At 36.7% G+C, this 23,179-nt stretch overlaps 1 protein-coding gene across 1 annotated transcript in view; it reads left to right on the top strand.

Moving 5' to 3' along the window:
• Positions 1-22,491, top strand: part of FAM98B (family with sequence similarity 98 member B) — a 33,228-nt gene extending 10,737 nt beyond the window's left edge. The window contains exons 4-8 of the mRNA XM_040226970.1: positions 3,668-3,846; positions 7,224-7,304; positions 8,913-9,029; positions 19,423-19,590; positions 21,619-22,491. Coding sequence (XP_040082904.1) covers positions 3,668-3,846; positions 7,224-7,304; positions 8,913-9,029; positions 19,423-19,590; positions 21,619-21,990 — 917 coding nt within the window. The 3' untranslated portion in view covers positions 21,991-22,491. The remainder of the gene's footprint in view (positions 1-3,667; positions 3,847-7,223; positions 7,305-8,912; positions 9,030-19,422; positions 19,591-21,618) is intronic.
• The last annotated feature ends 688 nt before the right edge of the window (positions 22,492-23,179 follow it).

Raw genomic sequence — 23,179 nt, 5'->3', positions numbered from 1 at the left:
TTATGGACATTTTTATTTAATAGATGTCAAATTTAGAGTTATTTGGAATTTTTATATTTTAAGTTAATTACTTTGTTCATATTTTTGCTTTTACTTAGACAAAGATTATGAACGTTAAAAAAATTCTCTCTGGATATATATTGCCATATTTTGTTCCAGAAAGATCCTTTTAGCAGTCTTACCAGCATATATTTCATCTTTAGTTCTACTACCTTTAAAACATACTGCTTTAATAAGTGCTATGTTCTTAGAATTGTTGGCATTGTGTGTACAACTAAAAGGGCCAAATTCCTTACTATGTGAAGAGCTTTTATAAAGATAAAAACTCACTGGGAAAATACGTAAAGTACATAAGGCATGAAATGGCATCCTATAGAAAAAAGGTTTTTTTTAATTGCTTCTAAACGTTTAAAAATGCACAAAGTTAGAGTTGGAAAAAAAAAAAAATCATTTTTCACTTACCAGGCTAGCAAATACCAGGGAAAAAAGTCGTAAGTAAGCATTCTCATATGCTACTTACAGGTATTGAAGTGTGGTGGTAGAATAACTGGGACCATCTTTTTGGAAAGGCAAATTTTCAGTAACACAGGTAAAATTCATCTGTTTTTTGAATTGGCAGTTCAGTGACTAGTAGTTCATACTGAGTATACAAAGATATATGAAAAGAATGTTCATTATGGCATTGTTTATTGTTGTTAAATAGAAATAGTACATCTTCGAGTGATACCATGATCAGTTCAGCAGCTCGGTCGTGTCCGACTCTGCGACCCCATGGACTGCAGTACACCAGGCCTCCTTGTCTATCACCAACTCCCAGAGTTTACTCAAACTCCTGTCCATCGAGTCAATGATGCCGTCCAACCATCTCATCCTCTGTCATCCCCTTCTCCTCCCGCCTTCAGTCTTTTCCAGCATTCGGTCTTTTCAAATGAGTCAGCTCTTTGCATCAGATGGCCAAAGTATTGGAGTTTCAGCTTCAAAATCAGTCCTTCCAATGAACACCTAGGACTGATTTCTTTTAGGATGGACTGGTTGGATCTCCTTGCAGTCCAAGGGATTCTCAAGAGTCTTCTCCAATACCACAGTTCAAAAGCATCAATTCTTTGGTGCTCAGCTTTCTTTATGGTCCAACTTTCACATCCATACTTGACTACTGGATAAACCATAGCCTTGACTAGAGGGACCTGTATTGGCAAAGTAATGTCTCTGCTTTTTAATATGCTGTCTAGGTTGGTCATAACTTTCCTTCCAAGGAGTAAGCATCTTTTAATTTCACAGGTGCAGTCACCATCTAGAGTGACTTTGGACCCCCAAAAGTAAAATCTGCCACTGTTTCCCCATCTATTTGCCATGAAGTGATGGGACCAGATGCCATGATCTTCGTTTTCTGAATGTTGAGCTTTAAGCCAGCTTTTTCACTCTCCTCTTTCACTTTCATCAGGAGGCCCTTTAGTTCTTTTTCACTTTCTGCTATAAGGGTGGTGTCATTGCCACCCTGATACCATGATAGAGCCTTTAGAATGAGAGTAGATAAAATGTGTAAATATGGAATGATCTCTAGAATATATTGGCAAAGAAATACACAGAAGATGTATACTCTTGTTTCTGTAATAGAAATAAAAGTGTATAGATGGTAGAAACATATACTAAATATACATATACATATATGCCTAAAAAGATACCCAGAAACTAACATTGGTGATTGCTTTGGGGTGGGGAGTCTGAGAATCTGTATGAGAAGAAGACTTATCACAGTATTATTGTCCATCTGCGTGGATTAGCATTTTAAATATGAGACTGAACTCTTGTTTGTACTCTTATGTACAACATGTTTCTGTAGATCAAAGACAGGCTTCAGCCATGGTTCCAAAATATAAATTTTTGAAGAACGGTGATCTGTTTTAATGAAGTTTTTAAATCAGAGGGACCTTGGTGTAGTTGTCATAAGCAAAGTTTGATATGTATTGGTCTTAACTTTTTGTGGATTCCTTAGACTATTATGTGTAGATTACATGGAAAAACCTTAATTAGTGGCTTTCAGTCTTGTCCGTGAGAATCACCTTGGGTCTAAAACCACAGAGATTCCCAAATCGAACTTCAGATGTTCTGGTTCAGAAGCTCTAAGGGTGGGATCCTTGTACTTGTACTTTTAAACAGTTTCTCAGGTATCTTTTCCTGCTCAACTGAAGTTGAAACTATTACATTAAACTGTGTGTGTATAAATTTAACTGAAATGAAAACAAATGAACTGCCAATACTTGTCTTTATTGTTCTGAAAGTTAATTTAAAAAAGACTAATGATTTAATTTTTTGCTTTCCAAAATGATGTGGGTTTTTTTTTTTTTTACTATTTTTTAAATTGAAATTAGTTCATATAAATATTATGTTAGTTTCAGGTGTACCACATAATGATTTGACCTTTGCATATGTTGTGAAATGGTCACTATGGAAAGTCTAGTAACCATCTGTTTCCATAAAAAGTTATTACAATATTATTGACCGTATGCTTTATGTTATATATTACATCCCCGAGGCTTATTTCTTTTTAAGTGGAGGTTTGTGCCTTTACCTGTTATACACCCATCTCCACAGCCTGCTCTCTGGCCACTGCCTTTTACTTCTCAGTGTGTGAGAGTCTGTTACCATTTTGTTTTATTTTTTCCATCTAAGATTTTTGAGTAATTTTTAGAAAGATGACTGTTGAAAGGATGAAATGGTGACTGTGAAAGGACTTGTGAACAGTCTGGAGTGGTCTATCCTAAAGGCAGTTTTACAGATTGCTCTATCTGCTTATAGATCACTTAAAGCTATACATTCTCCCTTGGCTTGAGCTCTGCATATCAGAGAGAGTAATTTTTCAGCTTTATACATTCTTGAAGATTTTAATGTTGTTCTTTTACTGATGGGTCCCTCCTACTAGACTTTAGACTCTGTGAGTAGGCACTATTTTTAAAATTTCTTTCTGCCCTCTTTATTATTTCTTTTTGTGATAAGAATACTCGATATAAGATTAACCCTCTTAGCAAATCTTTAAGTATACAACACAGTATTGTTAACTGTAAACTGTTACAATGAAACTGTTAACTGAATATAATACAGTATTGTTATGCTGTAAAGTAGATCTCTAGGACTTATTCATCTTATGTAACTAATATATGTCAAACTTTGCTTATGAGGACTGTGCCAAGATCCCTCTGATTTTGAAACTTCAATAGAATGGATCCGCCGTTCTTAAGAAATTTGTATTTAACAAATATCCTGTTTCTTTCCCAGATTGGTGACCACCATTCTACTTTCTGTGTTAGCAGTTTTAGATTCCTCATAAAGATGGTGTCATCAGTATTTGTCTTTCTGCATCTGGCTTGTCTCACTTTGCATTTTCCAGGTTCATCCATGTTGTCACAAATGACTGGATTCCCTTCTTTTTAAAGCTGGGTAATATTCCATTGTGTACACATACCACATTCTCTTTATCCATTCAGCTGTTGAAGGACACTTAGGTTGTTTCCCTATCTTGGCTATTATGAACAGTACAGCAGTGAATATGGTAGGGAAGACCTCTTTGAGATCCTCACTAAAGGTCCTTTGCATGTATACCCACAAGTGGGATTTTTAAAGCATTCTTGTGCATTTTAACATTATTTGTTTTTCCCTTTTTTTATTATAGTATTTTTAAGTACAGAGCTTCAAGCTTTACAGATACTACAGAACAAGAAGTGTAAAAATTCTCAATTAGATAAAAATAGTGAAATTTATCAGGAAGTTCAGGCTATCTGCGATACCCTTGGGATTCCCAAGTCAACAACTTCTGACATTCCGCTTATGCTAAACCAAGTGGAATCAAAGGTATTGTATTTGTTTTATTTTTTATTTCCCCAAAATTCAATTAAATGCTAACATGTATCGCTGGCATGCTGCAGTCCATGGGGTCTCAAAGAGTCAGACATGGCTTGGCGACTAAACAACAACAGCAAATGTATTAAATTTTATTTATTTTTGGCTGTGCTAGGTCTTCATTGCTGTGCAGGCTTTTCTTTGGTTTTGGAGAGCGGGAGTTATTCCCTAGTTGTGGCATGCAGGCTTCACATTGTGGTGGCCTCTCGTTGTGGAGCATGGGCTCTAAGGTGCATGGGCTCAGTAGTTGCATTGCAACGGCCTAGTTGCTCCATGGCATGTGGGATCTTTGTGGATCAGGGATCAAACCTGTCTTTTGCATTGACAAGCAAATTATTTACCTCTAAGCCTCCAGGAAAGCTCCTGTACATGGATTAAGGGTGAAAATACAGTTGACCTTTGAATACTGTGTGGGTTAGGGTTGCTGATCCTCTGTGGAGTCAGTAATTAACATATAGCTTCACAGTTGGCCTCTGTATCTTCAGTTGGTATTTGTAAATTCAACCACCTGTAGATCTGTAATTGTTTTTAGTGAAAAAAATTCGTGTAGAGGCGAACCAGCACAGTTCAAACCCATGTTGTTCAAGAATCAACTGTATTTCCTTTAAGTACAAAATATACATTCTAATTAGAGAGACAGTTATCTTCGTGTAAAGCTAAATTTTTCACGTAAAACTGAATAGTAAGCTTTTGACTTTATTTGCCTATTACTAGTATTCAGGAGGGAGAAGGCAATGGCACCCCACTCCGGTACTCTTGCCTAGAAAATCCCACGGACGGAGGAGCCTGGTGGGCTGCAGTCCATGAGGTCGCTAAGAGTCAGACACGACTGAGCGAGTTCACTTTCACTTTTCACTTTCCTGCATTGGAGAAGGAAATGGCAACCCACTCCAGTATTCTTGCCTGGAGAATCCCAGGGACAGGGGAACCTGGTAGGCTGCTGTCTGCGGGGTCTCACAGAGTCGGATACGACTGAAGCGACTTAGCAGCAGCAGTATTCAGGAATCAGATCTTAATGAGGAAGTGCTAGGCTGAAAGTTTGCTGTTTGCCCTGATAGAAATCTCTCTGCAAATTTAAGGGTCCAGTTTCTAACCAAGGTTGAATTACAGTATAATGAAAAAAGTAGAGTTTTTCTTTAAAGGCAAACTGAATTTCTTTTTAATGGATGCTGTTAATAAAATTTCAATGTGATTGTCTTTGGCAGTGAGCAAAGAAATCTGTGATTTCTGATGGATAAGTGTTTAGGAAATGTTTGTTGTATAGTTAATAAATGAATGAGTACCTTGATGGAGTAATTAAGAACAACTAATTAACTAACAAGTAATTAACAACAACAAAACGATATCTCTAGCTTTTGAATTTTTTTTTCAATTATAAAATTATCCTCATTCCCAGTCAAGGCATAAATTAGAATACTGCCCTTGCAGACCAAATTCTAGCCTAATTTCTAGGTTTTGTAGGCGTCCTCTAGGAGAATAATACAGGATTCATTTTTCAAGGAAAAGAAAATTTTCACCCTCAAGAATAGGCAGTAAAACCCTGTTTTTAGACTTGCTGTTTTAAACTATATTCTTGAATAAAGTTCTCTTTTGCACTGATAATTTATGAGCTGAAAACAAAATTTGTCTTAATGAATGTAAGAGAATTTTAGTATCATTAAGATAAAACACAGTATTAAAAAGTTTTGTTTTTAGAACTAGCACACCAAAAAATAAGCATGTGAATCCCAGCTCAAGAATATTGTTCTGTAGTTCATAAATTGCTCTTCAGAATTTGTTTCTCTGTATTAAGAATTATCTGGGGTTGCCTAATACCTGGGGCTGTTTCAGATTGAGACAGACTTCTAGACTCTTCCTAATCTTCCAATGTATCCACATACTGATCCAAAAGATATAATTGAAGTGCCATAAAGTATGCCCATTTAAGGTGAATAATTCAATGGATTTTGTTTATTTACATAGTACGTCATCATCAAAATCTAATTTTAGAATATTTCCATCATTCTCAAAAGAAGCTGTGTACCCACCACTTAACAGCCACTTTGCATTACCACCACCAATTTCCAAGCTAATTTTGTGTTCATAATCTTTAATTCTTTTTGAAAAGAGATCCCCCAACATTAAGCTTCATACTCCTCAAATGTGACCTGTTCCTATTTTCGCCATTATATTATAAGCAACTGTATACATTTCATCTTGTTTAAATGACTTCTGATATTGCTAAAGCAAAAACAAATGTCTAAATCTTGTTCACCAAAAATAAAAATGTTTCAATTCAAATCAGTGGCTTTGCAAAAGTGATGAAATGTGCTGCTGCTGCTGAGTCGCTTCAGTCGTGTCAGACTCTGTGCGATCCCATAGATGGAAGCCAACCAGGCTCCCCCATCCCTGGGATTCTCCAGGCAAAAGTACTGGAGTGGACTGCCATTTCCTTCTCCAATGCATGAAAGTGAAAAGTGAAAGTGAATGGTGACTAATTGAGGGCTTACTCTCTTTCATTGTTTTGGTGAACAATGGAATGTGTACAAAATATTTAATTGAGTAAAACCAACATACTCAGGGCTTCCCTGGTGGCTCAGACGGTAAAGAATCTGCCTGCCATGCAGGAGATCTGGGTCGGAAAGATCTCCTGGAGGAGAGAACGGCAGCCCACTCCAGTATTCTTGCCTGGAGAATCCCATGGACAGAGGAGCCTGGTGGGCTGTAGTCCATGGGGTTGGAGAGAGTTGGACACGACTGCAACCTACTCAGCAAAGGTTTTATTTATTTATTTTTTGTCAGGATGTAAGAGTGTGCTGTTCTAAGAATATGAATTTATTTCACATGGAACTTAGATTCTCATAATAAAGTCTTTTGGTAGTTATTTCAGTTGTCCATGTACGTTATTTCTTACTTTGGAAAAGGTGTGCTATAGCTTGGATTAATGTAACTTGCTTCCTTGAGGAAGATACTCTGCATTGTAGTGAAAATCTTTCTTAGTACGTGAAGTGAAGTTGCTCAGTTGTGTCCAACTCTCTGTGACTCTGTGGACTGTAGCCTGCCAGGCTCCTCTGTCCATGGGATTCTCCAGGCAAGAATACTGGAGTGGGTTGCCATTTCCTTCTCCAGGGGATCTTCCCAACCCAGGGATCGAACCCGGGTCTCCTGCATTGCAAGCAGACACTTTATCCTCTGAGCCACCAGGGAAGCCCTTAGTATGTGAAGGTATGTTTTAATGATTTCTTGTTAACATTTGATTAATTCTCTGGCATTCACAACATTTTAAGCAGGAATAAGATTGTTTTAAATTGGGGATATACATTTTCACAATCTTCTATGTTTAATTTTAGGTGAAAGATACTCTCTCAAAAGTCCAGAAAAATCATGTGGGAAAACCACTGCTGAAAATTGATTTAAATCTGGAACAGGCGGTAAGCCATCCCGCCCTTTTTCATTAGTTTTATGTAATTAGCTATATTAATATAGCTTAATTTTATGAATGGACATCTAGATTTTTGCATGCTTTTTAAAAAATTTTATATATATGTTTTTGCTTTAAAAAAATTCATTTATTTTAATTGGAGGCTAATTACAATATTGTAGGGGCTTTTGCCAAATCGACATGAATCAGCCACGGGTGCACATGTGTCCCCCCATCCTGAACCCCCTCCCCACTTCACTCCCCACTCTATCGCTCTGGGTTGTCCCAGAACACCAGCTTTGAGTGCCCTGCTTCCTGCATTGAACCGGCATTGGTCATCTGTTTTACATATGGCAATAAACATGTTTCAATGCTTTTCTCTCAAATCATCCTGCCCTTCCTTTCCCATATAGTCCAAAAGTCTGTATCTCTTGCTGTCTTGTCAGTTCAGTTCAGTCGCTCAGTCGTGTCTGACTCTTTGTGACCCCATGGACTGCAGCACGCCAGGCCTCCCTGTCCATCACCAACTCCTGGAGCCTACCCAAACACATGTCCATTGAGTCAGTGATGCTATCCAACCATCTCATCCTCTGTTGTCCTCTTCTCCTGCCCCCAATCCCTCCCAGCATCAGGGTCTTTTCAAATGAGTCAGCTCTTCACATCATGCGGCCAAAGTATTGGAGTTTCAGCTTCAACATCAGTCCTTCCAGTGAACATCCAGGACTTATCTCCTTTAGGATAAACTGGTTGGATCTGTATGCAGTCCAAGGGACTCTCAAGAGACTTCTCCAAAAAAAACAGTCTTCTCCAACACCACAGTTCAAAAGCATCAATTCTTGGCACTCAGCTTTCTTTATAGTCCAACTCTTACATCCATACATGACTACTGGAAAAACTATAGCTTTGACTAGATGGACCTTTGTTGGCAAAGTAACGTCTCTGCTTTTTAATATGCAGTCTAGGTTGGTCATAACTTTCCTTCCAAGGAGTAAGCCTCTTTTAATTTCATGGCTACAGTCACCATCTAGAGTGATTTTGGAGCTCAAAAAATAAAGTCAGCCACTGTTTTCTCTGTTTCCCCATCTATTTGCCATGAAGTGATAGGATTGGATGCCATGATCTTAGTGCTGTCTTGTAGATTTTTTATATTGGAGAATTAAAATGGATTGATATTCTAGAGCAGTAGGTCCCTACGTTTCCTCATTCAGATTATTAATTAAAAAAAAATTTGACCAAAAGTATTTACAGTGCCTAATATGTTAACATAGTTGTAATTTGAAAAGTATAGTAGCTCAGTGTCAATAAGATGGGAAGTTGTTATTTTCTTTCCTTACTGGTCCAGACTACTTTGCAAATAGACCTTTCACTTAAATTAATATGTTTGATTGAAGATCAGGTAAACTAACAACTGTTGAGTTTAATTTGCATGTTTGATATCTGTTGAATATCATAAATGTTCTATCTTTATTATTTAAGCAATTTACTGTTAGGTCTTATGGGATCAAAATGACCAAGTACCATCTTTTGAATTAGTAGGAAACATTGACCACAATTTTCAGAATTCTTTTCTGTGCATAATGAGTCTAAAGGTTATGATTTTTGTTTCCAATTTCTTTAGGAAAAACTGGAAAGAATCAACGATGCTCTTTCAAGTGAATATGAATGCCGCCGGCGGATGTTGATGAAACGATTAGATGTAACAGTGCAGTCCTTTGGGTGGTCTGATAGAGCAAAGGTAACGCTGTTTTCCCACTTGTGTCCTGTAGGTGGTACTCTGTGACAGCTCTTCAGGCTCTCTTGTCTGTTATGTAATGATGCTGCATTTGCACTTTATTGCTCTATCTGAAGTTCCTGCCTAGAGCAACTGCTGGTCTTAAATAATCCTGGTCTCTGTTCATAGATATGTTCATTTCTGACTGTATCTCTCACATTTATTTAAAACTCAGTTGTTATGATTTATGCAAGGATACTAGGAAGTCTGGTGTGCTGTAGTCCATGGGGTTGCAAAGAATTGGACACGACTGAGCCACTGAATTGAATTGAACTGATACACAGAAGAAGGCATCATATGTGGCAGTGAAATAGATATAATGAGCAACTGGTCAGTTAGGCAGCACTGATGTCTGAACAAATCTTAAAGGTGTCTTAAGGCTGTGAACTGTGTTCCAGTAGAAAAGGGTTGCAGGGTGGGAGCATTCCCAAGTGTGAATCTCTTCAGATAGTTTTCTGGAGAGCTGTCATCCATCATTCCCTTTTTATGCCTCTAATCTGTACCCAGGCTTCATCTGGGATCATCCACCCAACCCTGCATTACAGTCTGGAATCACTCCAGACAGTAAGCTGGGACAAATATAGGAAAACATTTGCTTCTCCTGTTAGAGGGATCATTGTCCTATGCTTCTGGATATCCAGTGTCTGAAAATCACTGGTTCATGTGGATTGCCCAGTTTTATAGTTGTTTCAAGTGATAGGGTAAATCTGTGCCTGTTACTCTGATACTATTATTACATTCTTTGGGTAAGTGGGTGGTTCTTCTGCCCCATATTGTATCAGCTGAGGTCACTTGCGCAGCCTCATTCAGTGGGTACCTGGGCTGGGGTGGGTTGAAACATCTAAGATGGTTGTCTTGCATGTCTGGGTTCTGTTGGTAGCAAGGGGTGCCTCACTTGTCATCTGTGCTCTTAGGTGGTCTTTCTCTCCATGTGGTGCCCTATATTGGTTTCCTGTGGTTGCTGTAACAAACTACCACAAATTTAGCGGTTTAAACAATACACATGTATTCTCTTACAGATCTCGACATCAGAAGTCCTAAAATGAAGGTATTGGCAGGGTTGCAACTCCTCCCAGACACTGCAGGGGAGGATCTATTTCCTCGCATTTCCTACTTTTCAGATACCACCTGTGTACCTCAGCTGTTGACCTGATTCTCCATCTTCAAAATTAACAGTGTGCGATCTTCCAGTCTTTCTCTTTCTGCTTCCATCATCATATGCCTTCTCCTGTGTCTTGCTTATCAAGATCCTTGTGATTACACTCGGCTCACCCAGATAATTGATCTCAAGATCCTAACTTAACTTGCATTTGTATCTGCAAGGCAGCATATTCACAGGTTCCAGGGAGGATGGAGACATCTCTGGGGAGCCATTCTATTTACCAGATGTTTTATCTTCCTTTTAATGGATTTTTTTTTCCCCTGCATTGTATTTCTTTACCATATGCTGCTGCTTCTATTTTTTTCCTTTCCTTTTTTGGTTTTTAAAAATCAGGTATTCTGATGAGTCCTTTTTTTCTGTATTCTTTCACTCTAATGGCTTGTATCCTCTTATTGCAATTTGGGCCACTTGCATGCTTATCCTTGGCTACTCCACTATTTCCTGGATCCCATGTTCTTCTCTTTCATTGTTTTTTCCCTCAACCTGCTACAGTAAATGCGCAAATAGGGGTGATTTTTCTGAATCCTTACATTATGAAAATATGTTTATTCTGCTGCCACATTTGATTGATAGTTTGAGTAAACATAAAATTCTAGGTGGAAAACGTTTTTCTCTAAGAATATTAAGGCATTGCTTCATTGTTCTCTAGCATGTAGTGCTGCTGTTGAGAAACCCAATGCTATTCTCCTTTCTTTTGGATGAGCTTTTATTTTTCTCTGAGAGCTTTTAGACTCTCTTCTCTCACAGCATATGTCAGTCAGGGTCTTTTTTTAACTCATTGTGCTAAACATTAGGTGGGCCTTTCAATTTATAAACTCAACTTTTATATTTCTTTTATATTTTCTCTTTCTGAAACTCTTATTCAGATATTAGACTTTCTGAGTAGATCCTCATAAGTTGCTTTATTTTTTTTCTCATTTTCGCTTTTCCTTTTTGATTCACTTTCTTGGAATTTTCCTCAATTTTATTTTGTGCTTGTCATTAAATTTTTGTTTCTGCCATCATTTTTTCCTTTCTGGGAATTTTTTTTTCTTCTTGAGTTTTCTTTTCACGTGTTTTTTTTTTTTTTCTTGTTTTATGACTGTGCTATCTTCTTAAATGGGGATGAAAAATTTTTTTATAAAAGGTTTTTTGTTTTGTTTTTTTCCCCTTCAATTACTTCCTATCTCTTCCAGGGCAAGTTTTGATTTGTTTTTCTTGGTCTTTGTCTTGTGGAGGCTTTCTTCAAATGCATTATGGTCTTTTGTTGTCCCTATTTAAGAGAAGACACTGAAAAACTGATTGGGAACTAGTCATTGATCAGGATTGTTGATATCAGGTTTGGGGGCTGGCTACTGTGAACTGGAAATTTCTGATACTCACTTGTAGAACTGTGACTGCTCATTTTTTTTTAAAGAAGGGAAGCCTTATTTTTTCTGTACATTATTCTCATTTGGCCAGGGGAGGAGTGGCAGCATGGCACCAATGGTTGGAAGAATAGATTATTCCACAAATAGACTGAGTTAACCCCTATTTTTGGCTCCTGATCTCATTTTCTAATATGTTGGTTCTCTTCTTACCTGTATCCTTGTTTCTAGTCTCTTTATTGTAGTATATGTGTACTTTTTTTTTTTATAATTTAGTATGTGTAATCTGACTCATTTACCTAAAAATACTCCCTTATGTATTTACATAGTTTCCTTCCAAACACCTAGCAGACAGATACAAAAAAAAATTAGAGTGATAGAACAGGATTGTTGGTGAACTATTGTTATTTCACAGGAAAAAAAATTTTTTTTAGCATAGTAATAGAATAGCTGTAAGGGAGAGTTGAGGACTGTCTTATGTGTATTTTCTTTCAATAAATACTTATTTAGCACCTCACATGTTGCATACATTACAGTGTACCTGGTTTTGGATGAGCATCTCATTACCTTATATGATATGTAGAACATTTTTAGAATATTTCACTGTCTGTAATATCTAATTGGCTTCTCAGAAGATTAAAATCTGTTTCTCTTCTGCATGCATACCAGGATAAATTTTAGACATGTGTGTCCATGTAGACATGTGTGTCCATGTGTTTGGAGTAACCCGTTGTATGTAAGCGAGAAACCTAGATGCTCCGAGAGGTCTGAGTTACCAAAGAAGTAGATGACATGATTGCTGACTTAAAGAAAGGAAATAGAATTTAGATGTATGCAAAGTATGAGTTTTACTGACCCCTGGAAACTTAATAGAGGTTGTATACATATTGGGCATCCAGTTTAATCTGCTAGAATTTTAATGAGAAAAGCAATTTAGGAATATAAAGAATATTGTGAAAGGTAATGCATTAGAAGTATCTTAACATACTAAATTGGAGGATATTTTCAGTGTTGTCCTTAAGCTTATAGAAGAACCCAAAACAAATGAGTTTTGCCATGCTCTTTGAACATTCAGAGTGGCACAGACTCATGGTAATGTATACTTTTGACTAGCCTTAAACTTAGAGACTTTGAGAAAATACTTTTAGGAAATACCTTGATATTTTTATCTTGGTGTTTTTTCATCATGTTTTAGGACAAGGAGGTTGTTTTCATTTTTCTTTATTCTGGAAGATTTTTAAATGTTTTTTTCTTAGATTATGATCAGATTTTGACCTTTCATGTCATCCTTTTCAATTGTATATAAGGAGAAGGAAATGGCAACCCACTCCAGTATTCTTGCCTCTAGAATCCTGTGGACAGAGAAGCCTGGTGGGCTACTGTCCATAGGGTCGCACAGAGGTGGACACGACTGAAGCGACTTAGCATGCATGCATGCATACGCATTTATACCCTGAGTTTTCTTGTTAAATTTAATGTATCTTTATATTATTCTTCCTATTTCATGTGTCTGATATTGTTGAATGATTGATCAACTGTTGTTCTACAGCATTTAAAATCTTTCCACATTGTATCATATGGATATACTCTATTGATTTTGAGGTTTCCTTTAATTTTGTCTTCTTTGCCTGTAATGAAATCCTTAACAACTACAATTTTGTTCATGTACATGATATATTCCTAAAAGTGGAATTTCTTGATCAAAGAATATGCATTTTAAAAATACTGTTCATACACCCTGTGTAGAGTTGCCCTTCAAGAAGATTATACACACTTATTTGTATGGTTAATCTGGTTTCTCTATTATTTTGCTAGTATTGAAATAAAAGTATAATTTTATAGTTTGATTTTTTTTTTTTACTGAATATAGTGTGATCATTGTCCCATATCTCTAAAAGTTCTATTTCAATATCCTTTTTTATATTAATTTTTAATTGAGATATAATTCACCATCTTAAAATGTATAATTTAGTGGGTTTTAGTATACTTTATCAGAGAAGGTGATGGCACCCCACTCTAGTACTCTTGCTGGAAAATCCCATGGATGGAGGAGCCTGGTAGGCTGCAGTCCATGGGGTCGTGAAGAGTTGGACACGACTGAGTGACTTCACTTTCACTTTTCACTTTCACGCATTGAAGGAAATGGCAACCCACTTCAGTATTCTTGCCTGGAGAATCCCAGGGACGGGGGAGCCTGGTGGGCTGCTGTCTGTGGGGTCGCACAGAGTCGGACACAACTGAAGCAACTTAGCAGCAGCAGTATACTCTCTGAATTATGTAACCATGATCTAATTCTAGAACATTTCCCTCAACCCCAACAAAATTATTCCTTTCAGTGGTCATTCACAGTACCCTCACCTTCCTTTCAGTTCAGTTGAGTCTCTCAGTCGTGTCCGACTCTTTGTGACCCCATGAATTGCAGCACGCCAGGCCTCCCTGTCCATCACCAGCTCCCGGAGTTCACTCAGACTCACATCCATCGAGTCAGTGATGCCATCCAGCCATCTCATCCTCTGTCGTCCCCTTCTCCTCCTGCCCCCAATCCCTCCCAGCATCAGAGTCTTTTCCAATGAGTCAACTCTTTGCACGAGGTGGCCAAAGTACTGAAGTTTCAGCTTTAGCATCATTCCTTCCAAAGAAACCTTCCTTTACTATAATCTAGTTTGTCTCTATTTGGATTTGCCTGTTCTGTGTATGTCATATATATAAGGAATTATACAATGTGTGGCTTTTATGTCTGACTTCTTAGCATAATGCTGTCAAGTTTCATTCATGTTTCCCCACATAACTGCATAATCAGCCTTTTGTGTCTGCAGATGTGAAACCTGTGGATTCCTAAATGGAAATTCACTGTGTCAAAGGTTATAACTCTTAATGCTCTTGATTCACATGGCCAGATTGTTTTTTAGAAATTTTATATGAATTTAAACTCGTACAAATAAGGTCAATGCCATTTTGCTCTCACTTTGGCCCCTTTAATATTTAGAATATTGTCAATTTTATGGCCGACTTGATGGTTAAAAATGAATAAATTGTTTTCATTTGTTTATTTGTCTTATTAGTAAAGTTGAACTTTTTTTCATAAGCTTATTAGTCATTTGAATTTCCTATTTTTTTGAAATTTCTATTTGTGTCTTATATTTTTTTCCCCTGAGGCCTTCCTGTTTTCCTTCTGATTGAGCTTCTTATATATTAAGGAAGTTAGCTAGTTGCTTTATTTGTTGAAAATATTTTCCCCAGTTGTTTTTCCTGTCTTTTGATGTGCAGAAATTGTAGTCTTTATAACATAGTTAAGTTTTTCAGTTTTAAAGCTTTAAAAAAAATGAACTCTTTTTAAAAATTTTTACTTTTTTTTATTGGAGTACAGTTGATGTACAGTGTTGTGTTTCTCTTGTACAGCAAAGCAAGACAGTTATACATATGCCTACATCCAATCTTCTTTAGATTCTATTCCCATATAGATCATTACAGAGTACTGAAGAGAGTTCCTGTGTTATATGTAGGTTCTTATGAGTTGTCTATTTTATGTACAGTAGTATGTATATGTCAATCCCAGTCTCCCAATGTATTCCTCCCTCCCTTCGTCCTTAATAACCGTAAGTTTGTTTTTCTACATCTGTGACTCTATTTCTGTTTTATACATAGGTTCATTTGTATGATTTTTTTTTAGATTTTTCACGTATAAGCAGTACCATATGATATTTGTCTTTCTCTGTCTGACTTAACCTCACATAGTATGGTAATCTCTAGGTCCATCCATGTTGCTGCAAATGATACTAGTTCTTTTATGTGGCTGGGTAATATTCCATTGTATATATACACCATACCTTCTTTATCCATTCCTCTGTTGATGGACATTTAGGTTGCTTCCATGTCCTGGCTATTGCAAATAGTGCTGCAGTGAACATGGGCGTGCATGGGTCCTTTTGCATTACAGTTTTCCAGGTATATTTCCTGACGTGGGGTTGCGGGATCATGTGGTAGCTCTGCTTTTAGTTTTTTAAGGAATCTCCATACTGTTCTCCATAAAGAAAGTGAAAGTTGCTCACTCATGTCTGACTTTTTGCTACCCCATGGCCCGTGTAGTCCATGGAATTCTTTAGACCAGAATACTACTAGAGTGGGTAGCCATAGTAGTGTTAGATTAATTTACATTTCCACCAGCATTGAAGAGGGTTCCCTTTTTTCCACACCCTCTTCAGCATTTATTGTTTGTAGACTTTTTGATGATGGCCATTCTCCTAGTGTGAGGTGATAGCTCATTGTAGTTTTGATTTGCACTTGTCTAGTAGTGATGTTGAGCATCTTTTCATGTGCTTTTTAGCCATTTTTATGTCATCTTTAGAGAAATGTCTCTTTAGATCTTCTGGCCATTTTTTTTTTCCATGTTGAGCTGCATGAGCTGTTTGTATATTTTGGAGATTAATGACTTGTTCACATTGTTTGCAAATATTTTCTCCTATTGTGTGTTTTTTTTGTTTTGTTCATGATTTCCTTTGCTGTGCAAGCACTTTTATTTGCCATTTGTTAATTTTTGTTTGCATTACACTTGGTGGTGGAACAAAAAAGATCTTGCTGTGATTTATATCAGAGTTCTCTGCCTGTGTTTTCCTTTGAGAGTTGTACAGTATCCAGTCTTACATTTAGATCTTCAATTCATTTGAGTTTATTTTTCTGTATGGTGTTAAAGAATGTTTTAATTGTATTCTTGTACACGTAGCAGTCCAGTTTTCCCAGCACCACTTCTTGAAGAGACTGTCTTTTCTTCATTGTATATTCTTGCCTTCTTTATCATAGCTTAGATGACTGTAGGTGCTTTCTATCCGTTTGACCTATGTACCTTACTATTTAGTATTGTAGTATAGTCTGAAGTCAAGGAGCCTGATTCCTCCAGCTCTGTTTTTCTTTCTCAAGATTGCCTTGACTTTTTGAGGTCTTTTGTGTCTCCATACAAATTGTAAGTCTTTTTCTAATTCTGTGAAAAATGATATCAGTAATTTGTTAGGGATTGCATTGAATCTGTAGATTACTTTGGGTGGTATAGTCATTTTGAATATTGATTCTTCCAATCTGAGAACTTGGTATATCTTTCCATCTGTTTGTGTCATCTTTGATTTCTTTCATCCATATCTTACAGTTTTCTGAGTACAGGTATTTTATGCTTTTTGTGCTCACTCAGTCATGTCTGACTCTCTGTGACCCATGGACTGTAGCCCAAAGGCTCTTCTGTGCATGGGATTCTCCCAGCAAGGATACTGGAGTGGGTTGCCATTTCTTCCTCTAGGGGATCTTTCCAGCTCAGGGATTGAAGCTGCATCTCTTATGTCTCCTGCATTGGCAGGCAGATTCTTTACCGCTAGCACCACCTGGGACGCTCTTAGGCATTTTCATGTGATGGTAAATGAGATTGTTTCTCTAACTTCTTTGCTAGTCTTTCGTTGTTAATGGATAGGAATGCAAGAGATTTCTGTGTATTAATTTTATATTCTGCAGTTTTGCCAAATTCTTTAAGCTCTAGTAGTTTTCTGGTTGCAGCTTTAGGATTTTCTATGTATAATGTCATCTCCAAACGTGACAGTTTTACTTCTTTTCCAATCTGGATTCCTTTTATTTCTTTTTCTTCTCTGATTGCCATGGCTAGGACTTCCAAAACTATGTTGAATAAAAGTGGTGAGAGTGAACACCCTTGCCTTGTTCCTGAACTTAGAGGAAATGCTTACAGTTTTTCACCATTGAGAATAATTTTGCTGTGGTTTTGTCATGTATGGCCTTTATTAAGTTGAGGTATGTTCCCTCTGTATCCACATTCTGGAGAGTTTTTATCTGAAATTGGTGTTGAATTTTGTCAAAAGCTTTTTCTACATCTGTTAAGATGATCATACGGTTTTATTCTTCAGTTTGTTAACGTGATATATCAAATTGATTAACCTATGTTGAAGAGTCCTTGCAGCCCTGGGATAAATCCCACTCAATCATGGTGTCTGATTGTTTTAACGTGTTGTTGGATTTGGTTTGCTAGTATTTTTTTGAGGATTTTTGCATCCATGTTCATCAGAGATATTATCCTGTAATTTTCTTTTTTTATATCTTTGGCTTTGGCATCAAGGTGCGGCCTCATAGAATGAGCTTGAGAGTGTTCCTTCCTCTGCCAAGTTTTTGAAATAGTTTGAGAAGGGTAGGTGTTAACTCTTCTAAATGCTTGATAGAATTCACCTGTGAAGCTGTCTGGTCCTGGGCTTTTGTTTGTTAGAAATTTTTATATTACTATTTCAATTTACTAATTCTGATGATCTGTTCATATTTTGTTTCTTTCTGGTTCAGTCTTGGAAGGTTGTATCTTTCTAAGAATTTGTCCTTCTCTCTAGGTTGTCCATTTTATTGGCATATAGTTGTTCTAGTTAAACAATGAACTTTTATTATTTTTGGAATCCCTTGTTATAGGTTATGCATTATTACTATTACTTTACAAATAGACAACAGTTCATTCCAGCATCATTTAAAAAAATGTTTTCTCATTGATGCTTTTTTATGTTTTAATATTCTTTATTTTTTAGAGCAGTTTTAGGTTCATAGCAATATTGAACAAAGGGTTCTGAGATTTCCATTTAGCCCTTGCTTGCACACATACTTAGCCCCATCATCAGCATCTGCCACCAGTGTAGTAAATTTTTGCAGTTGATGAACCTACATTGATATATCATTATTATCCAAAGTCTGTAGCTTACATTAGGTTTCACTCTTGGTGCTGTACATTCTGTGGGTTTGAAAAAATATGCAAAGACGTATATCTACCATTATAGTATCATACAGAGTATTCTCACTGCCCTAAAAATGTTCTCTTCTTTGCCTATTCTTCCTCCCTCCCCACAACCTTTAGCAACCCATTGATATTTTGTATTATCTCTATAGTTTTGCTTTTTTCAGAATTTCATATAGTTGGAATCATACAGATTATTATTTTCAGATTAGCTTCTTTCATTTAATAATAGGCATTTAAGTTTCTCCATTTCTTTTGTCTCACTGATCTTTGATGCTTCCTCTATCGTTTATTGTATTCACACATTTATGAGGCCGGGAATCTTAACTGCCTCTTTTGTTTCATCAGTCATTCCCTCCCCCCAACAAGTTCCATTTAATTAGAGTGAGGTAGGATAGCGTGCCTGTACAACCTCTCTAAAAGGATGTTTTGAGCATTAAAGAAATGATATTAAATGAAGAATATCATGGCACTCTTAACAAGTAGTCAGTGAATGTAAGTTGTTAAGGCAGTGATGAATAATTTCATATTACGTGTTAATAGATGATAAAACTCTTTCCAAAATTGTTTTAGTCATTTCATACATATTTCACTTCTGAGTTAACTGTGGGTATCCCTTACCTCCCTGCTCCACTAAAAATACACCCCAAGACGACTGTGGTAAATTGTATAAGTTAATTTCAATGAAAACTGACAATACTCAATGTCCCCATTCAGAAACATGGTATTTCTCTCCATTTATTCAAGCCCTCCCTTTGTTTTTGTAGATTTACTAATGTTTTCTTCTTAAAGTTTCTGTATGTGTTTTCAGTAAAGCTATTTTTAGGTATTTTGCTCTTTGTTAATATGAGTGGAATCTTTTTTGTGTTACTTTTAAAATGAGTTGTTACGGGTAGTTACATAGTCTTTTAGCATTTGTTGGTCTCTTTTTTTCCCCTTCATTCTACTTACAGATTATCAGATATTTGAATGTTTTGCTGTTTATTTCTTTGCTTGTGTTTTATCTTTTTTTTTTTCCCTGAAGATTGATTGCCATTGCTCTTTCATTGAAATGTTCTTTGGTTCCTTTTTCCCCTGACTTTTGTCATTTAGTTAAAAACAGATGACATAGCAAGAATTTACCAACCTAAGCGTTATGCTTTGTCACCCAAGACAACAATAACCTTGGCACATTTACTTGCTGCCCGTGAAGATCTGTCGAAGATCATCAGGACAAGTAGTGGATCCAGCCGGGAGAAGACAGCATGTGCCATTAATAAGGTTGGTTTTTCTTTTAATACAGTGCAGAAAGAATTTATAATATCCTTGATTGATGTTTTTACAGATTTTAATCCATTTTTCATCCCAGTGAACTCTTAGAAAAGAGAGTCAGTTTAGGCTTACTAATGTTTTCTGTGTGCATGTTTATTTGAATTTCTGTATTCATAAAATACAGTTTTATCTGAATTAGAGTAATTAAGAATTATTTTTATCAGTATCATTAGCCAGAATTATTTGCCTTCTTTCCAATAATCTTACCATTTTTTGTCAGTAAAAAATCTGTAGGAGTCATTTTGTATACTCACACATACTCCTTAGATCTGTGGTATAGAGGAAAATGTATGTGCTTTGGAGTCATACAGGTTTGGGTTCACATCCGAACTCTACTATTTACTTAGAGAAATCACTTCTGCAATTTAGAAATTGCAAAATCTCTTGGATGTTCCATTTCCTGATTCAGAGTATAGGTCCATTTCTCTGACAGTGGTGTTAAATCAACTCAGAGAGTCTGAATTTTTTACTTTACAACAGTGGCAGCAACAGTAAGATAATTTAGAATGTTTATATCAGCTTGTCTAGTATATACTCTTCAGTTAGAGCACTCTACAACAAACTTCATTATAAAAGAGCCAAAAGTCAGAAGTATGGGACTTGGGTCATTTTACAGTATCAATTCTCAGTGCAGTGAGAAAGGTGTCCTATAGCAGGAGATGGTTGTATATAAAGTCAGTTTGCTAATTATTGTTAAGTTAGGCACCAGTGTTCGGGCCTTCCTGCTTCCATTTTAGATCAGCCGCCTCTATTCTGAAAGTGTTCTGTTTTTAAATATGTTACTTTATATCTTGCATCAAGGTCTTTCTGGATTAAGAGTTCTCTTAAGTGATAGTGCCCATCTCTTTTCTGAGTTTGTAATTGATAGTCTAATTATTTGAGGACAATCTTATCAGATCTTGGAACAGTGTCCCTGTATATCCACCAACATTGAATGTTTGCTGGAGAGACCAATGAGGATAACAACCAAGAAAAGCTGTTTTTTGGATTTGGTGATTAGGACATTATTGCCAACTTTATAGTGTACTTTGTAGAATATATGTGTACTTTGAAGCTTGTCCAACAGTGAGGAATTTGTACTTTTTTGTCTTCATTTATAATATAAAGTAGTAAAACATGGTTTAAATTAGAGGATCAGGAAAGTAGAACACAACTGATTCGTAGGTCATTTTGGCTGAGGCACATTTGGCTTTATCTTTACTGAAAGACACTAGCAGGAAATGATTTGCTTCCTGTTGGTCTCTGTTCAGGGACATATAAAATAGTTCCTTTCTACAGAAATTTGGGTACTTGAAGCAAACTGTTCCTTAGTTTATCCTGTGAAATATTATGAAGCATGGTTAAGGAAGTGTATTAAGTCTACTTTTTTAATAATACAGTAACTAGTATCATTGAAAGTTAGCTTAAGTTTCTCATAAAAAAAAGGAAGAGTTCACTGAAAATCCTTATAGCTCTTTGCAGTTGATAACCTTCGTCTCTGCCTGTATTACACTCACGTGTTATCATATGTACTTCATACTTTGTTGAAATAAAATGTGCTTAGAAATAGTCTTTTATGAGATAGTCTATTACTAAACCAGTGGCAATAGAAAGTCCAGAGTTGTGTGAGTGAATATGGAGTTAAGTTGTATAGGATATGAAGTTTATGTACATTGTAAATGTTTTGCTAAAAAGTTTTCTTAGTGTGATGGGTACTACATTTGTTATAAAATTTACTAAAAAGGTTTAAACAAGTTCTTAAGTTTCATAAATATTCTCTCACACTGTTTAAAAAACAGCACCTTGTGAGCAGTTTGTCACACATCACTTTTATATTTTCAATATTAGTTCATATTGCCATGTCTGGTACTTTCATGTCCTAAAATATTTGGCTTCTGTTTCTTTATTAGAACAATAACTTCAGTGTTGCTTGCATCCTTTAAGTAAATTTTAACTTTTGCAATATTGGAAACTGAAAGAAAATATTTCTTTACACAGGTGCTGATGGGAAGGGTGCCTGACAGGGGAGGACGGCCAAATGAAATTGAACCACCACCCCCTGAGATGCCGCCTTGGCAAAAGAGACAGGAAGGCGGTGGAAGGGGTGGTTGGGGTGGGGGAGGTGGCAGAGGAGGTGGTGGGAGTGGGAGAGGTGGTGGAGGGGGGTGGGGAGGTGGAGGGGGAGGGGGAGGGGGGTGGGGAGGTGCTGGGGGAGGAGGTGGTAGAGGAGGAGGTTTCCAAGGCAGGGGAGATTATGGTGGGAGGGGAGATTATGGTGGAAGAGGGGGCTATGGAGGAAGAGGAGGCTATGGTGGAAGAGGTTATGGAGATCCGTATGGAGGAGGTGGTGGTGGATATAGAAGATATTAAAAGCCACAAAATTTAGATAGCAGTGCTTACTTCTTGATAAGTACATTAGGCATAGTATTCTAAATAACTACTTGAGTGTCATCTTTGAAGTAAACACCATGTTAGATTCCCTGATGGTATCATTCTTGAATTGGCTTGACTATGTAAAAGAACACTGTTTTATATTACTGTTAGATCTCTTAGACAAAGTGATGATTTTTTTCCACACTCTGTGTACTCTTGAGCATGTTCTGTCTTTTTAAAAAACAAAAAAAATGAGGAAAAAATATTTTTAAAAGTGTAAATATATTATTACCATCAAACTTGGAAAATGGAAAGTATTTTATTGTCATGATTGAATTTAGATTGTTACCTGTATTTTATTCAGGTCTGAGACACATAAGTGACCCCACTTGTAGTGGAAAGGAATATAAACTTATTGCCTCATCTGTAGTCCTGTGGCTGTTTTGTATTTGTTATTCTCTTTTACAAAATAGGAAGAGAGACTGATAATTGTGTTCAGTAAGTTGTCATGACTTGTGTTTTTCTTTTATTTTGAGCAATTCCTCTGGCCAGGTTTCTGTTAAAATTCCAATAATTGAAGCCCAAGTCTATTTTTTGCTACACATACTTATTTTCCAACTGGATTTGAAATCTGTATGATTTTGTTTGACAGAGCAGAATTAAAGACTGAGGTCAGAATTACTGTAAAGGAACAAAGACATGTACCAATTTTACATGATGTTGTGAGAAAAATTTCTGCAAATTGGTTTCTTCATTTGTGGCATCGCTTTAGGTATCCAAATATTAAAAGGCAGGCTTCTCTGTGCTGTACAGGATTAGGACACTTATATCCAGTTTTATCGATCAAAGGTAGGGCCATGATATCCTTTGGTAATTCTGACTCACAGTTAGATTTGGGAAACACAGGGTGTTAGAGGATATTTAAATGTGATTTGTTGGTTGGAGCAGTCAAAGGCTTGGGAATCAGGAGTTGTGAATTTAAATCATGGCACTAGCCCAGGGCGCGGGCTGTAGGCTTAAATGGCCATAGCTCTCAGAGATTAATTTGTCTTTTTTCAAATGAGGAATGCGACACTTGAGCCTTCTCAGGTTGTTTTATAAAGACCTAAGTACAAGTCCAATTTGTTGAGAGTTTATAGAGGCCTGTTGTGAAAGGTGTAAAAGGTGGCCCAAGTAATGCATTTTT

Source organism: Oryx dammah, unplaced genomic scaffold (assembly GCF_014754425.2).
Source record: "Oryx dammah isolate SB20612 unplaced genomic scaffold, SCBI_Odam_1.1 HiC_scaffold_26, whole genome shotgun sequence".
NCBI lineage: Eukaryota > Metazoa > Chordata > Mammalia > Artiodactyla > Bovidae > Oryx > Oryx dammah.
This window is presented reverse-complemented; position numbering and strand designations above follow the sequence as displayed.